This window comes from Pleurodeles waltl, chromosome 4_1 (assembly GCF_031143425.1).
Source record: "Pleurodeles waltl isolate 20211129_DDA chromosome 4_1, aPleWal1.hap1.20221129, whole genome shotgun sequence".
NCBI classification, from domain to species: Eukaryota; Metazoa; Chordata; class Amphibia; order Caudata; family Salamandridae; genus Pleurodeles; species Pleurodeles waltl.
In genome coordinates this window covers 400,523,646-400,539,859 of record NC_090442.1, presented here as the reverse complement: position 1 = coordinate 400,539,859, position 16,214 = coordinate 400,523,646, and the positions used below count along the sequence as shown (strand labels likewise).

At 45.2% G+C, this 16,214-nt stretch overlaps 1 protein-coding gene across 4 annotated transcripts in view; it reads right to left on the bottom strand.

Moving 5' to 3' along the window:
* LOC138287794 (uncharacterized) overlaps positions 1–16,214 on the bottom strand; it is a 560,811-nt gene that overhangs the window by 499,375 nt on the left and 45,222 nt on the right. For all 4 annotated transcript variants that reach the window (XM_069228627.1, XM_069228630.1, XM_069228629.1 and 1 more), the window contains exon 2: positions 12,547–12,626. In XM_069228627.1, the coding sequence (XP_069084728.1) occupies positions 12,547–12,603 (57 nt within the window). In that variant the 5' untranslated portion in view covers positions 12,604–12,626. The remainder of the gene's footprint in view (positions 1–12,546; positions 12,627–16,214) is intronic.

The following is a 16,214-nucleotide window of genomic DNA, read 5'->3' as shown; positions in this document are numbered from 1 at the left end:
TATTAAAAACTAACCTTGAAGCAATGCCCTTCATCCCATTCCTCCTATTCCTCCTATTTCACACCTACCCCTCCCTTTTTTCCTGACAAGCTCTTTGACTTCAGCCGGACATATCCTACAATACAATATCCACAATCCTAGTCAGGGTAAGTCAAATACACAACCTAAATTAGCCTGTGCTCCCCCTCTGTTTGCTTGGTAGCGAGCAGGCAGGCTTAACTTAGAAGGCAATGTGTAAATTATTTGTGTAACACACACAGCAATCACAATGGGAACACCACATAAAGACTCGACACAGGTGTAGAAGAATAAAGCCTATTTGTTTGTATAAATCAAGATAAAAATGACAAAAATCTAATCAATAGATAAGGAGATACGACTGTTGCAGAAATCAATGTAAAAGGAGTGCTTGATGCACTTGTGCTCTTTTTAGAGCCTTTACAGGAATTAAGTTCAGCACTGGACCATGAGGCATAAAGGTCGGGGCTCAAGCTGCCCCTTCGCTCGAGCACCTGCGGGGATTGTTATTCGGATGTGATTAACTTGCTACATAATGCAAGTCTGGAGTACTTATAAAGGTTTTCTTAAAAAAATAAACAGAAAATGCATCACAGCAATTTTTTATGAAGAAATCTTAGTTTCCAAGAATTATCTCTGATTCAAGACCAGACCAGAATTTGGCTTGTACTTTAAAAGGTAAATTTTTGTCAGACAAATTATCTTTTTATTTTTGCTGATGAAAAGAATTGCAATGTACTACAAAGTTGACCATACCTGACTCTAATACTTGATCGATTTTTGAGCACTTTAAGTTCCACATGTTAATTCCTCTAAATTCCACAATGGTGGAAGCCTTAGCTTGGCGACCATAGCTCTTCTGTATTTCTACCATCGCTACTACTACTACTACTACACAGAGTGGGACAAACTGTAAATGTAGTTGCATTTATATTGCACTTACTACCCCCGGCGCAGCACTGAAGCACATTATTGCCAGGAAGCACCCTGCCACGGAACCCGAGGATAGCTGTTATTAGTTATTGGGATTGGTCATATGTTCTGAAGGAGATAATTCCATGTGATGGATTACATTAGTAGGAGTTAAGTGTGCTCATTAGTAGGAGGTATGTGAGTTCATGTAGATGTTTGGTAGGATAAGAGGGTGAGCTAGAGGAGATTAGGTATTGCTAGTTTGCAGGGTACAACTTTCAAAGGTTATAATCTTTGATATGAGGTGTGGGCAATTTGCAGAAATGCGATGATAGAGATTAATGTACAACTGCATATGATAGATTGTACTCTGAGAGAGGAGGTAAGGAGAAGATGGAAAGTAAGGAGAGAATCATTCAAAGAAAAAAGAGAGGGGACAATCAGATGTTTTACATCAGGCTCGATATTTTCATGCAAGGTTTTGGAAACTGAGTAAACTCCTGAGAATGCATACACTCTAAGGATGCAAAACTGTAGAAAGGAACATCGCTATTTGCATATGAGATTGCACTGTATTAAGTACTTTTATTGGGGACCAGAAAAAGGCAAACATTCTGCCCACTGCCACTTGATGGTGTGAAGCTATCTTTCCAGAAAGTGAAAGTGTATTACCTGCATTCCTGTAGATGGAGGAAGGAGACAAAGACACTGGAGTGAGGAGGAAAAGATCATGATGCATTTAGAAGTTCCAATAGACCTTTTGATTATGAAGGAGATGCACCTTTGTCTTCCTGAGCACTGTAACTTGGTAATTGACACGGGTGAAGGTGGGATTGCAGTTTCTGTTTTTCAAGGACTAGAGTTTTTTTAGGTCTGTCCTTTGTTTGTCACTGATTGATGCTTCAGGAAGGTCTCATATTTCAGTGTGCCCATATTGTATGTGCTCCAACTTGGATTCAGCCCCAGTGCTTCCTGCTGTGAGAAACATCACTTGAAAGGGACTACCCCACATGAATGTGTACTTTAGAAGCTAAAAATAAATGTGATCACACAGACAATTGAAATATAAGTTATAAAGCAACTACAGGCAAACTTCTGTATATACCTACAAAACTAGAGAGCGGATACTGTCCATGCCCACTGCATGCACATTGCACCCACGCTCAGCGCTTTAAATGTAACTATAGAAGTGCAGGTGCTCACTATTTAGGGTACCTTTTTTGTTCCTGAGAACTGCTCTTTCATTATATTGCAGCAGTGCTGAGAAGTGTAGGTATGATCTACTTACCAATTTAAAACAATGTCAAACTGTGGCAACTTTGAAGCGTTAGTTAAAATTTTAAAATATGTTGTTAACTGTTCCCAGTTGAGCAATAAAAGGACAATATTTGAAAGTCAGTCACATTGTCCAGTGTCCCATATACAGTGCACTGCTGGCTGTACATTTTATTGTTGTGCAGTGATATATACATGGCACTTACATTGGAAGTATGTGGTAAATAAGAGCGGAGGGAGTAGTCAGCAGGGCTGCACTGATCCCAGTCAAACCACGGATTTACTACCGCAGTGTTTTTTTTTTTTTTTTAGATAAACATCCCTGAGTGCCTCAAGAATGGTATATTACCAGGTTGCAAATTCTACTAAAAGCAAACCCAGGCATGGCTATCATATTATCAGCTAACTGAATTAAAGTTCAATTAAAATAAATTACAAAAACAATCTCGCCAAAAATATTACAGATTGCTTATTTCACTGGACATTTCATATACCCTTAAATGTAAACTCTGAAGGTGTGGTTAAGATGGCAGCCACGGCGGTCGCCTAAATTCAGGCTCTGCTTTGGGCCCGTACATATATCCTGTTTGGCATCTCCGTGACACCGGACAAGCGGCGCAGGTGGCGTCGGAGGCACCCCTGAAGTGCCGGGTGCGGCTGTCGCTGAAAGGAGTGGACGGTGTGGTGGCTGAAATCACAGAGACACGAGGGGCCTTCTCCGGAGCCGAAACCTGGGGCTCACGTACAAGGGGCGAGGCGAGGCGAGACGGGCTGTCGAGCCGCACTGAAAGTGGACACTGAGGAGGCCGAGGCGCTGAAGCTGGCTGATACGGGGTAAAGAAGAGGGTTCGCACTTACCTGCGGGCTCTTCACTGCCCGAGCGACGCGCTGCTGCACGGAGGGTGGCCCGGGCTGCGTGGGGTGCGCCCTGGCCTTCCTTGGAGCCGAGAACTGGGGCTCGAGTGAAAAGGGCGCGGCGAGACGGGTTGTCGAGCCGTGCTGAAAACATTTGTTGTGCAGCTGAGGCACTGAAGCTGGCTGATACGGGATGAGGAGGAGGGTTTATACCTTCCTGCGGGCATCGCGCTGCTGCACGAAGGGAGATCCGGGCCGCAAGGGAGTGTACCCAGCGGGAGCGAAGTTTGTTGAGCGCCCTGGGTGACCATACGAACAGCGGGCCGGCCCTCCTCCCTACGCTTGCAGTTGAGCCCCTGCCCTGTGATATTGGTGTGCTGGCTGGACACTGGAATTTATCCTTGCGCCATTAGGCGCCTCAAAGGTGAGCGGTGTCGCACCTGAGGGGATCTGGAGACCTGTGTGGTCGACAAGCAGATGGCTGGAACAGACCAGTGGTGCCAGCAACGACCACATAGGTGACAGGGGCACCGGAGTGCCCAGAAGTGTTCCACACAACAAGACAATAACCCTTGGGTGTATGAGGGGTGAGTGAGGTGCCGCAACGTGAGTCACGAGTGACCTATACATGCCTTATTGACTTACACATTATCGATGACTTGTGCTGGCCGCTTGATGTGGTGACGGAGTGGAAATACATGTGGTGCAGACAGCTCGTTCTATGTGAGCACCGGCTTGGGCAGACAGCATGTTGGGGAAATCCAAAACGCCCAAGGCCCAGGAATGCCCTTGCCATGCAGCTCCTTCTGAGATACCCCATGGACACTAAACTGTCACTTGAAAATAGAATAGACACAGTCTCCCAGGACCTCAACCTGCTCAGGGTGGATCATCGTAACTTGGCGGAGCGGGTCGGAGTGGCGGAGACCACTCTAGGTGTCATGGATCCCTTGGTTTCCGAAAACCAGAGACAGATTCAGCAATTGGACGTGGAAGTGAAGGCCCTCCAGAGATGTGTGGAGGACGCCGAGGGCAGATCACGCCGTAATAATGTTCGGTTCTTGGGGTTTCCGGAGAGAGTGGATGGACACAATACGGAGCTGTTCCTGGACCAATGGCTAATTAAAGAGGTGCTGAACGGCACCCTGTCAAAGTTCTTCTCTGTGGAAAGAGCACACAGAGTTCCGGGAAGCCAGCCGGCTCCGGGACTGCCGCCTCGCTCGCTGATCGCCCGTTTTCTCAACTGCAGAGATCGGGATGCGATATTGCAATACGTCCAGAACAAAGGCCCGAAAACACGAGGGAACTTCTATAACAGCCTATCCGGATTTCACAGCAGAGGTGCAGCATCAGCGTTACTCCTACATGAACTTTGTGAGCACAACATTAAATATGCCCTGATGTTCCCTGCCACGCTCCGGGTAATTGCAGAGGACCGCACTCATGTCTTCGCTACACCAGCTGATGCTTGGACATGGATGCACGCAAAAGGTATTACCCAACCATCGGAGGCAGAGGGGGATCGTGGTGAATGGCTGACCTCGCTGGCTCGCAGGAAACCAAGGAGACACTCCAGAGCACAACCCACGTGGACGCAGGCAGCTGTTGAGCGGGCAAAGGTATTAAGAGAGGCGTCGCTGCACACTCATAACTCTTTCACGGTGCTTCGTATTCCCTCGGGGGGGGCAAACGGATTCAGAATCTGGGGGACCTGATTCGACCGTCACGGACGTGCTGAAGGGACCGGCGATTACACCTAGGACTGCAGATGAGTTGTGACACCTGGTCAGCTCTCTTCCAAACTGATGGGACCCATACGTAGGATTCTGATTGACTTGAAGAGGTGGTGATCTGCACCTAGGGCTCCGGGGCAACGAGATCTGTGTCTAGGATGGACACCCGGTTGGCCCTTGACTGGATTCCTCGGAGATGTATTGCCCCTGGCTGTTTGCAGTGGAACTGGTCTCCTTTTGGTCTGTGGAGACAGAGAGATAGCAACGTGGCTGTATCGGTTGGAGGCGCCAACACGGACTCTTACTGTCCAACAAAGGGGGCCCCTCAAAAGGGCCTTTATGAATAGTTACCATGCTCCCCCAGATGGTATCCATATGGACAAAGTTTTTTAGCATTCAAGATATGTTTTATTTTTTCTTCTCATTGGTGGTGCTCAAAGAGGCATATCTGTGCCACCGTTTTTGGGGGTTGAGGGTGTTGTTGTGGGGTGGTGGGATACGTTTACTATGTTTAACTGGATCACAATGTATGTTTTTCCATTTACCAGACAGATGCCTTCTCCAGATATCCTTATCAGGGGTTAGCCCTTGGGCACAGCAAACACACATATATTGCCTATCATGTGGTGGGCTGTCGCGAGCCGCGCACTATGCAGGACTATAACATTATTACATGGTTTGTGCACAGGATGGCTGCACTAGGTAAGAGACATCATCATATACATACTTACCTCCAGCGCCAGAGAGTGCACTTTGCTATATTGCAGGAAACACACCTGTTGGGGGGTGACATACAGGCACTAAAGAAACATTGGCGCAGACAAGTTTATGGCACGACTTTCTCAGCTTATGCGAAGGGAGTATTAGTGTGGATTGCGCCAGGGATACTATACGTCCAGCATGCACACAAGATAGATGAGGGGAGCAGGTACGTAGTGATAAAGGGACAGCTCAATGGCAGACTGCTCGCTATAATAGGGATTTATGCCCCCCAATAATGCATTACCTGAATTCCTCCAAACACTGACCCCAGCACTACTGACTGACCCTGCAGCGCCTGCCATCTGGGGTGGGGACTTTAACTGTGTCCCAGATGTACTGTTGGATCGATCGGCGTTGCATCAGCAGGGCGCAGCAAGCAGACGCAACTCCACCTCGCTGACCGCTTGGGCCAGTGACATCAGGGTGTATATGTGGCGTGTGGGCCATCCGACACATAGGGAGTACTCGTTTTACTCTGCACTTCATAAACTCCACACTAGAATGGACTTGCTGTGGGGAACTCTGGCCATGTGCTCCTTGATAAAAGAATCGAGCTACCTGGCCAGGACGTAGTCCAATCACTCCCCACTGCTATTAACTGTACAGTGGGGCAGAAAGCGCTCCACGATTCCTACTTGGCGCTTACAGAGTGAGGCACTGTTAGACCAACCCTTTAGAGAAGAATTAAATACCTGTATCAGGCAGTATTGGGACTTAAACGCGGGGTAAACGGACTCGAGGGCGATGGAGTGGGATGCACATAAGGTCGTGGTGAGGGGTCATTGTCTTTCGGCCTCATGAGGAGCGCGTTGCTCATTGCACACTGAGGTTGTTACCTTGGAAAAAGAGCTGCAGGACCTTGAGGTGGCAGTGGCACAAAACAGGGTGTTGGTGGAAACTCTCTGGGCCAAGCGGGCGATGTATGAGGAGGCGGAATTATGCCTACGTCGACACGATTACAATTATCACCTTATCTACAGATGGAGGTTGACCGCTCGGGGAGATTGCTAGCATGGCTACTGAGGGAAGATCAGCAACAGACCCCTATTGGAGCCATACAGCTAGGCGATGGAAATTTGGCCACCACACAGGAAGCAATCAATACTGCTTTTAAGGAATATTATTTGGAACTGTATCAGGGGCAAACGACATGTGATATCCGGCAATTAGAGGCCTTCCTTAGCGAAGCACCTTTTCCACAGTTGTCGGCAGAGGACACGGCAGCACTGGACACACCCCTGACAGCAGAGGAGATAGGCATAGCCATAGCACAAATAGCCCATAATAAGACCCCCGGGACGGATGGCTTGCCGATAGAGTACTATGTCACTTATGCACAGCACCTCTTGAGGCACCTGTTGTCAGTGTTCGAGGAAGCGTGGACCCGCAGGATACTTCCGTTGTCTCAAAGAGAGGCTATGGTTGTGGTCCTACCTAAGCAGGGCCCTGATCCCACGGACGTGAGGTCATACAGACAGCTGTCTCTTCTTAACCTAGACTATAAAATTCTGGGTAAGGTGCTGGCTAACAGACTCGCCCCTATAATACGCACCTTAATCCATGAAGATCAAAATGGCTTTATGGCAAAGCGGAATACATTCCTGAATATTCGCAGACTCTTAAGTATTATTGGTGATACTCCACCTGAGGCATATGACAATGTGGCAATGTCGTTGGACATTGAGAAGGCATTTGACACGTTGGGTTGGGATTTTTTATTTGCTACAATGCATGGTATCAGGTTTGGGCCGGGCTTTATATGCTGGGTACAGACCCTTTACGCTGGGCCCACGGCTAGGGTGAAAACGGGAGGAGTAGTATCAGACAGCTTTTCCATTGGCAGAGGAACTAGACACGGAGGCCCCCTATCGCCTCTTCTATTTGCCATCGCAATGGAACCACTGGCGATCCGACTGAGAGCACTGGCCGAGCAATGGGGGATACGCCGAATGGGGACACATCATATTATTTCATTATATGCTGACGACGCACTAATTTACCTGGAGAATGGCTGGGCAACGCTTCCTGCTGTAATGTCCCTGTTAGATGCATATGGGGAGATCTCGGGGTTGAGGGTAAACTGGACTAAATCCTTTTTGTTCCCTTTGACTGTTCTGCCCGTGAGGGTGAGAGATGATGCTCCTGTGGGTAGGCTAAAGTGGTGTCATGATATGTTCAAATACTTGGGTGTGCATATATATCATAAACCTGAGGACTTAAGGGATGGCAATTTGGGTCGCGCGCTGAGCTCTGTGAAGGGTTCGCTTCGGTTCTGGTGCTCGCTTCCTCTGTCTACGTTGGGCAGGGTGGCAGTTGCAAATATGTTAGTACTCCCACTGTTCCTTTATTATTTCACTGCATTGCCCATAGTAGTGCCCAGGAGCTTCTTCCACAAACTGAATAAACTGTTGTCAGAACTTATATGGGGGAGTGGGAGAACACGTGTGGCACTTGCTACTCTGCAATGCCCGTTGTGTGAGGGGGGTTTGGGTGCACCGAACTATGAACATTACTATGCTGCAGCACAATTGCAATGGATACTGTATTGGATACACAGGCCTGAATCGTTGGAGGTGATGTGGGTCTGCGCACAATTGCAAGGTGTTCCTGTTTATGCTGTTGGAACGCACAGTGAAATATAACACCAGCAACTCTTTATTGAGTGCAGCTCATGCCTGTTGGAGGTGATATGTGTAAAAGGGAGGAAAGGGTTCCCCATATTCACCTCTCATCCCCCTGGCCCAGATACCGGGTGGCACACATTTACTCGGTTCTCATTTTCTTGCCCCGTGGACGGAGGCAGGAATAGAAATAGTAGGTGACTGTTTTGACGATGGTGTCCTGTTGTCATTTGAGGCCATCAGAGACCTTACCTAGGTGGGATCGGGTCGCTTCATGTAGTATTACTACATTTGTCATTTAAGAAGAAGTGCATGGATGAAGGGTGATCAGGTCCCTATTACTTCTCCCACACTACATTATTTGCTCTCAGATAATGGCCTCACAAAAATGGTCACAAATTTGCATAAAACCCTAAACGAAGGGGATGGCAACAGATTGGATATTGCGAGACAGAGATGGAATGCAGTTCTCCCGGTGCCCTTGACTCCCGGAGATTGGTTGATTGGCCTTCAGCAGGTACGGCGCATATCGCGAAACCCCAGGTTCCGGTATACCTAATTTAATTTTGTCCACCAGACATATCTTTCTCCATCCCGTATTCAGCGTGTGTACCCTGACTCCAGTCTGGTGTGCCCCCGGTGTGGCTCCCTGGTGGCTCATTTCTACCACATGGTGTGAGAATGTGGGCCCCTCCAGACAGTATGGCTTGATATAGTGGTTGATGTTACTGACATTACGGAACACTCATTCCCACTGGATCCGAGATCTTGTCTCTTGGGGATACGGAGCAGGAATAAACAACACATTTATATTCATAGGTTTGCCGACTTGGCATTTATCATGTAAAAAAGGATGATTGCCATGAACTGGAAGGGGCCCAGGGCGCCGGACCTCCAGTGGTGGAGTACCATAACATTGCGCTGGACTCAGACGGAGTCCCGGGTGCTGCGGGCATTGCGGGATAGGGGGCAGGCACATACAGGACATGACATATGGGAAACGCTTGTCACTAGACTAGAAACTAAGAATGATGAGCAGCCGCCGTGAAACAAAGAAATATGAAGCAATGCTTATGGGGTGGCACGCTGGGTCCTTTCGCACAGATTGGGGGGGTACCAAAGAGTTGTAAGGAGCCTCTCGCATATTGTATATGTTAATGTGCTGATGTTGTGGTTCCCGGAACACCAATAACAAATTGCCTATACCCAGTTGATTAAATCCCCATGGGTGAACAGATTAATAATAACCAAGCCATATAGACGCACATGCTGGTGGGGGGCTGGAACAATGTGCGGAGAGGGTAGGTGTGCAATAGAACAGATACACACAACACATACCGGCAGCCAGAGGTGACACATGACACATGTTATTGAGTTGTAGCTTACCACTATTTTAGTCTGTGAGTGGAATGCCTGCAACCCCCAGGAAAATAAGTGCAATGAATCAATAATTGACTGTGCTATTGACTTTTGGAGAATGGAATGCTTGGATCCAGTTTTTGACATTTTGGTATTTGTATTTGTAACTGATTGCATATGCTGAAAACAATAAAACAGATATATTAAAAAAAATGTAAACTCTGAATCAGGCTCTTTGTTCCATGTTTATGATGTTGACAATTTTAACTTGTTTTCTTGCTTTCTTGCTTGCTTGATGTTCCTCATAACTATGCATAAAAGTATGGGTCTAAAAACCAATGCAACTTTCTAAAATCAGTCTTGCTGTCAGGTGGACGGACACTGAAAACATAAAACACGTGGACGAAAGATAACATGAACATGAGAAAAACAACTGTAATAATAATAGATCTTGGTGAATTAAATTCATATACCACTTGTCATTCAGACAATCACGCTCTGGAATTAAAACAAGCAAATACATGCTCCCATTAAAGAGACCATGAGGAAAATGAGAAAATCTAACATTAAAGAAGCAACAAATAAACCTTATATCTTTTTCTACAAGCACCAATTAAAAAGCCTAAGATTTTGCATTCTATCCTCGACTCATTTCTTGTACATGCAATACAGATGTACATTTACCCTCATTAAAATCAAATGTAATCGATTCATACAGTGTTGACTATTCCTACCTTTTCCGTTAAAGGAAATTCTCTGCAAACCTCCCATGGTAGCATAATTCATTCGTCCAATGCCTTTTAAACATATAAAACACTAATAACTCCCCCTTTAAACAGACTAAAATCCAAATTGGAACAGTTATGGGGATCAGCTGTAGTTTCTAGTTGGCCTATTCAACTTTGGAAGAAATTATGGCAAAACATTAACTCCTTAGCACCTTCTGCAAACTTCACCCACTTTATTTTTTCTACAATAGGTTATATCCTACAGAATACTTGTATAAGCTCAAATTACTTAAAAGGTATGCACCCCTGTACTTATCCTCATATGTTTTTCCTATGTCCTAAATTGTCTCTGTTCTAGGAGCAGTTGGGGACAAATATAGGGGACATAATCAACATACATACTCCGTTTTCCAATGGTTTTATTTTTAGACAGGTTAAGTAATATCTGACCTCGTGATAAAGTAATGCATATATTTGTCGATCTACTTATTGCCGTTGCCTTCCAGGTAATTATCTCCAGTTGGAAATCTATGAACAATGTCACTTTACAACAGTGGTGGAACTTAGGGCCTCTTTTCTGAGGCCCATGGCGCAGGGAAGCACTGCAAGTGTCTTGCTGTGCCACCCTGCACCACTGGGAAAGGTCAGAAATACACTGTATCTACAAGATATGGCGCATTTCTGTCCTCTCCCCCTTGTGCTAGTGCACACATTGCTGCCTTGTGCCAACGTAGGCAAGGGTGCCTGCGTTATGGGGATGATTGTTTTTGTGCAGGAAGGGACAGCTTCATGCACAAAAACAATCACACAAGGTGTTTTTCTCTTTCTGCGTGTGCTGCAGAATGCAGCACACATAGAAAGAGACAAAAACAAGGAGAAATAAAGATATTAACCCCCGTTGCAGCATTCGTATGCCACCTCTGAGGTGGCATAGGATTCTGGTGCATTCCCAGACTTGTAAAGCTGGGAATGCATCAGATTTGTTCCATTTCCATGGGTCTTGCGTGGGAACACCCCAAGCAACAACCATGGAACGCCCCCTTCACACAGTTATGCTTGAAAGTGGTTCATATTTACAAGGCCAAAAAAAACATGCAAGGTGACAGCGTGGCCTTCATAATAAAGGCTGGCACACTGCGCCACCGAAGCGACAACAAAAATATGGCGCTCCGGTGGCACAGTGTGCTGTTTGGCCCTCGTAAATGAGGCCATTAGTATGTCATGACCTCTGTTTGGATGGATATAATTTGCATTCACCCTCTTTGTCAGCAAAACAAGACACACTCTGGAACCCACTGACTAAATATTTGTCCTTGCATGCTGTTACTTCACCTGAACTATGCAATGTATTTCAATTTTTTGGTAATGGTTCACGAATTTTGTTTGTTCGTCATCTAATGTATTCAAGCATATTGTTTTGGAAGTCTTTATTAACAATTGTACAGTAGTTACAATTTTATTTTCCTCTTCACTATCCCGTTCCTTCTCAATCTCTCTTTCCTTATTTTTTCGGTCTTGCATTACATTTCTTTCCTCTTCTCTACTTTATTTGATTAATTTTCTGATTAATCCAATAATAAGGTCAAATGTTTTTCTCATATTAATAGGAGCTTCGTTGTTTTGTAGCTTTACAGTGTCTCATTTCTCTATGTTAACTGGTATGCCCGAATCCCAGTATATATCTTATTTATTCAATAAAAAAAAAAAAAATAACAAACAAAAAAGTCCAATGTAATAATTAGGGCACATTTTATCATTGAAATTCAACTTTGCCTTCTCACAAAGGAATCTTCCACTGGTGGGTTCCTGAGTATTTAAGCCAAGTTGGTATTTGCACTTACATACTTTCACATGTGCAAAACGGGTACGCTTAGGCGTGGGATAAACACACAGCAAAGAAAATGTGCATTATTTTATAACATCACAAGTATTTTCAACTTAGTTCTTCAGCTATCGTGAGTGTATTGTACTCTCTGCAAAAGGAAGGAGGCAGGCTAATGAGGTAATTGTGGGGGAAGTCAAGTAATCCGACATATGTACACCTACAGCATACCCCCAGTTCATTTTCTAATCTGGTTAGCATTATTGCTTCGTCGCTAATTATTTAACAAGTTGCATTAGAGACCAGAAATTGGGATATTTATTACTTTCATATTAACGTGTATGCATCCTTGAAATATTACTGGATTTTAAAAGCGAAGGGCGTGCCTTAACCCATTTGAACCTAACAGTTACACTATTTACCATCTGTAATAAGAAAGCAAAATTCACGTCTGTTTTTACCTCTTTTAAAACGGCTGTTCTATGCACCTGAGCATATTCTGGCGATTTGGATGGCATTCTGAGTATGCTGGCGCCCTCGTCTGGAAAAAAGAATATAAGCATGTTTGTTACATTGTGGAAGTCTAGCAAAGAACGGTTTGTATAATTTTACGGGCACATGAAAAACGGGGCAGTCAGGAGCCTTCGGGATGCGTCAGTTTACAGCGTGGTTGTGTGAAAATAATAATATGCATAAAAGGGGTGCTTTTGTGAAGAGCCTCATCTGCCAGAAAAGATCCCAACAGGGGGTGTGAGTCATTTTTGCCTGTTTCAGTATTTATTAGTTTTACAGCGAGGTGCAACATTCTCCACTAGTCGTCTCCTAGTCGTCTATTTCTTTAAATATGCAAATGTGGGCTGTATACATTACAAAAAGTGATAAGACATTCTTCATTGTGCCTATAGTGAAACTAGAAGAGTGTCAGGAAGAGAGGGTGTCTAAAATCCCCTTTCTGTAGGTTGTTTGTAGGGGTGGGCAGAACTCTCAGAGATTCACTCCGTGGAATTCTGCAGTTAGGTGAAAAATTCCTTGAGATTCTGTGAAGTTCCACAAATGGGCGGAAAATGGCACCTTGCACATCTTGTACTGATTTGAAGCACCATCAGCTCATTCTCTGCTGAGAAATCAGTGCGAACAGCATCAGTCGGAACACCAGAGGGAGCTGCTGCTTGAGTTGATTTTGCTGCCGCTCAAGTAGATCTTCTACTCAAGCGACAGCTTTCCCATTGTGAACGGTCGCAACTGCCCATGACCGCCCATGACCGTTCTCGGTGAGAAAATCTCGCAAGGTGGCCTCCTAGCATCCGAACATCATGCTAGGGGATGACAGTTATCACTCTCCAAGTTACCATAGGCTAGCCACGAGTAAGAATTGGGCTGGAACTCATCATTACAAGTGTAACAGGGAGTGGCCAAAATTCAGCCAACTCCGCTGGCAGAGTGAAATTTATCGCCCACTACAAGTGTCATACCCAGACTAGGCACAAGAGAGACAAAAGCCAGCCACATTTTGGAGAGGCTGCGGAGGCCGATAGGACATTGGCATATCTTGTGTGACTGCCCAATGATATGAGGATTTTTGTGCCAGATTTTGCAGCATGTTTCCTTATAACCTTTGCAGGCCTCAAGAATTCTAGTTGGTTGGGGACAAGGCCCTGAGAGTAGCTGGAGTGGGGCTAAGGGCACCTGTTTCTTAGTGCTGGTAGTCATAATGCCCCCCAAACTGACAATTAAAGCAAGATGGAGGCTGGCTGTACTGCAGTTGGCACTAGACTGGAGACAAAGAATATAGCATACATTGGGGACAGAAAACCTATATCATGAGTGGAATGGGAGTTTGCCAAGATTTAGGGGGTCATTCTTACCCCGGCGGGCGGCGGGTGCCGCCCGCCGGGCGGAAACCGCCCAGACACTGCCCCGCGGTCAGATGACCACGGGGGCATTCCGACTTTCCCGCTGGGCCGGCGGGCGATCTGCAAAAGACTACACTAGTCTTAAATCTATGACGCACTTTTTCCATCAAAAACCCACCTCACATTCTGCAGAACTAGGCATAAGTGCTCATATTCATGCCCAAGTATGCCATCAGGGACAACTTAGAAAACAGAAGGCTGTTGCCATGTACAAAAGATAGGCAATGCAAAATACATTATCACTAAGTATGCCCTGGAGAATACAAAGTAAATGGCCCCACTGAATGGTAGGGAGTGCACCCTGCAACATCTAGACACTCCTCGAAGTAGAGTGAGAGTTGCAGATCGTCAGCTCCTGACTTTATTAAACATGCTCGCCACAGTAATGCTGAAGTTGATGATGTTAAAGCCAAACAGATGTTTTTTGGTAAAGTTCAGTTTCAGGAAAGTACACCTAATCACAACTACGCACTAGGGGAGAAAACAGCTCAGTATCGTCAGGACACATACAATTTCATGTTAGGAGTAGGCCTCGCACATTGACATGAAGCATTGATAAGAAGCACACTCACTTGTGAAGGATTCATTCATAGGGTCACTCATGCAAATTGTAGATATAAACTTTAAATGTAAGTGTTGCAAAAAGCAAATGATACATGTAGCAACTGCAGAAAGAGAAGTCCACTCAACCCACCTTTAGAATGATTGATTGTGAGCCTCGATGGAGAGTTTGGCAACTTGGATCTCTGTATCTGGCAACAACGCCAACTGGAAGGAATACATTATGTTATATCGACCAAAATAGCTCAGGAGTAGATAAGTGACTTCCCTTTCCAGCTATACACTTTTTTATGGTGATAGACTGTTGGCATAATTTTCTCAGGAGGGAAAGTTCATTGTCTTCAATATGGATGATGCCACTCGCCCACACAAGGAGCCATTTTCCATTTCCTTTTTTTAGTTGAATGAAGGAGGATTGGCACGTGTAATGACAAGAAGACATAGCTTTGAGAAAGTCAAAATCCTTTAAAATCCATGAATGAGCATTAAGTTTAGGTGGTTCTAGGAACAATGGACTCAAGAAGCACTGAGAGCCAAGAGACGTCTTGGCGTTTGAAGGCTAGATAGCATAGGGTTATTTGAGATAAGAATGTGAACACAAAGGGCTGTAACAAAGGGAATAGCAGCCACAGTTATCAAAGTTAGATGACTTCCACACCTTCTTCTTGGCCATTTTGACCTTTCATTCAGAAGGCTGGAAATGTACCATTCCTTTCGTGCCCTGAGAAACATTAGTTCATTCATGCACAGAAGGAATTACCACAATGTCCATCAACATAACATAAGGACACTCAGGTAGGACGAAGAAAACTTCAGATGCAGATCTGAGCCCTACTAACTGATTTCTAGGATCAAAGGGCTGCAGAATACAAAAGTATCTTCATAGGGCCATGCCTATAGGCCACTTCTAATGGTGCCACCAGCAGGTGGTGTCAGTCTGAAAAACTGATTGTACAAGCAGCAATGTTTGCCTACTTTGTTAAAAGTGCTATAAATCCTTACTATGGCTTTCCAGTTTTGTAGGGGATGCTTTTACCATTACTGCCAGAAAGCTTCTGTATAGATTTCTCAATGATGGGGAGGCAGTAGATGCAGCACTGCTCTTAAGCATAGCTGGCAGAAGCAGATTACTAGATGCATTTCTTTCTATGACATGCTGATATTTATATGCACTGACATATAGTCATCATTGCTATAGTCACAAGGGTCATACAAAGTTTTTTTTTGTTTGTTTTTTTTGCCGGCAGAGCTACCATGTTCCGTTTGTGAACTTTCCTATTTTACATTCACCTTTGACCATGCTAGATTTGTTTTTACTTATCACAATCTTGTTCACTGAAAAGCGAATTCTTCTTCACTCTACTGGAACCCAGCAAAACTGTGAACTGCATAAAAATGTGGTATATGAAGCCTTAACCTTTACAGAACTTTTATTAGGGGTGAAGGGTGTTAATCCCTCATTTTACCCAAGGGAAAGATAGACTGTGGCAGGCCTCACAACAGGCTGAATTTGTGCAGCATCCTGTACAAAGAAATCCAGTGACAATCATCAGCAACCTCCCACCACGCAGGTATGAGGTAGGGACAGTGTGCATAGGCTCTCTCCAGCGCAGCAACACAGTTGCCGGGCTGGAGAGAGCCTGCAGAGGCTCCCA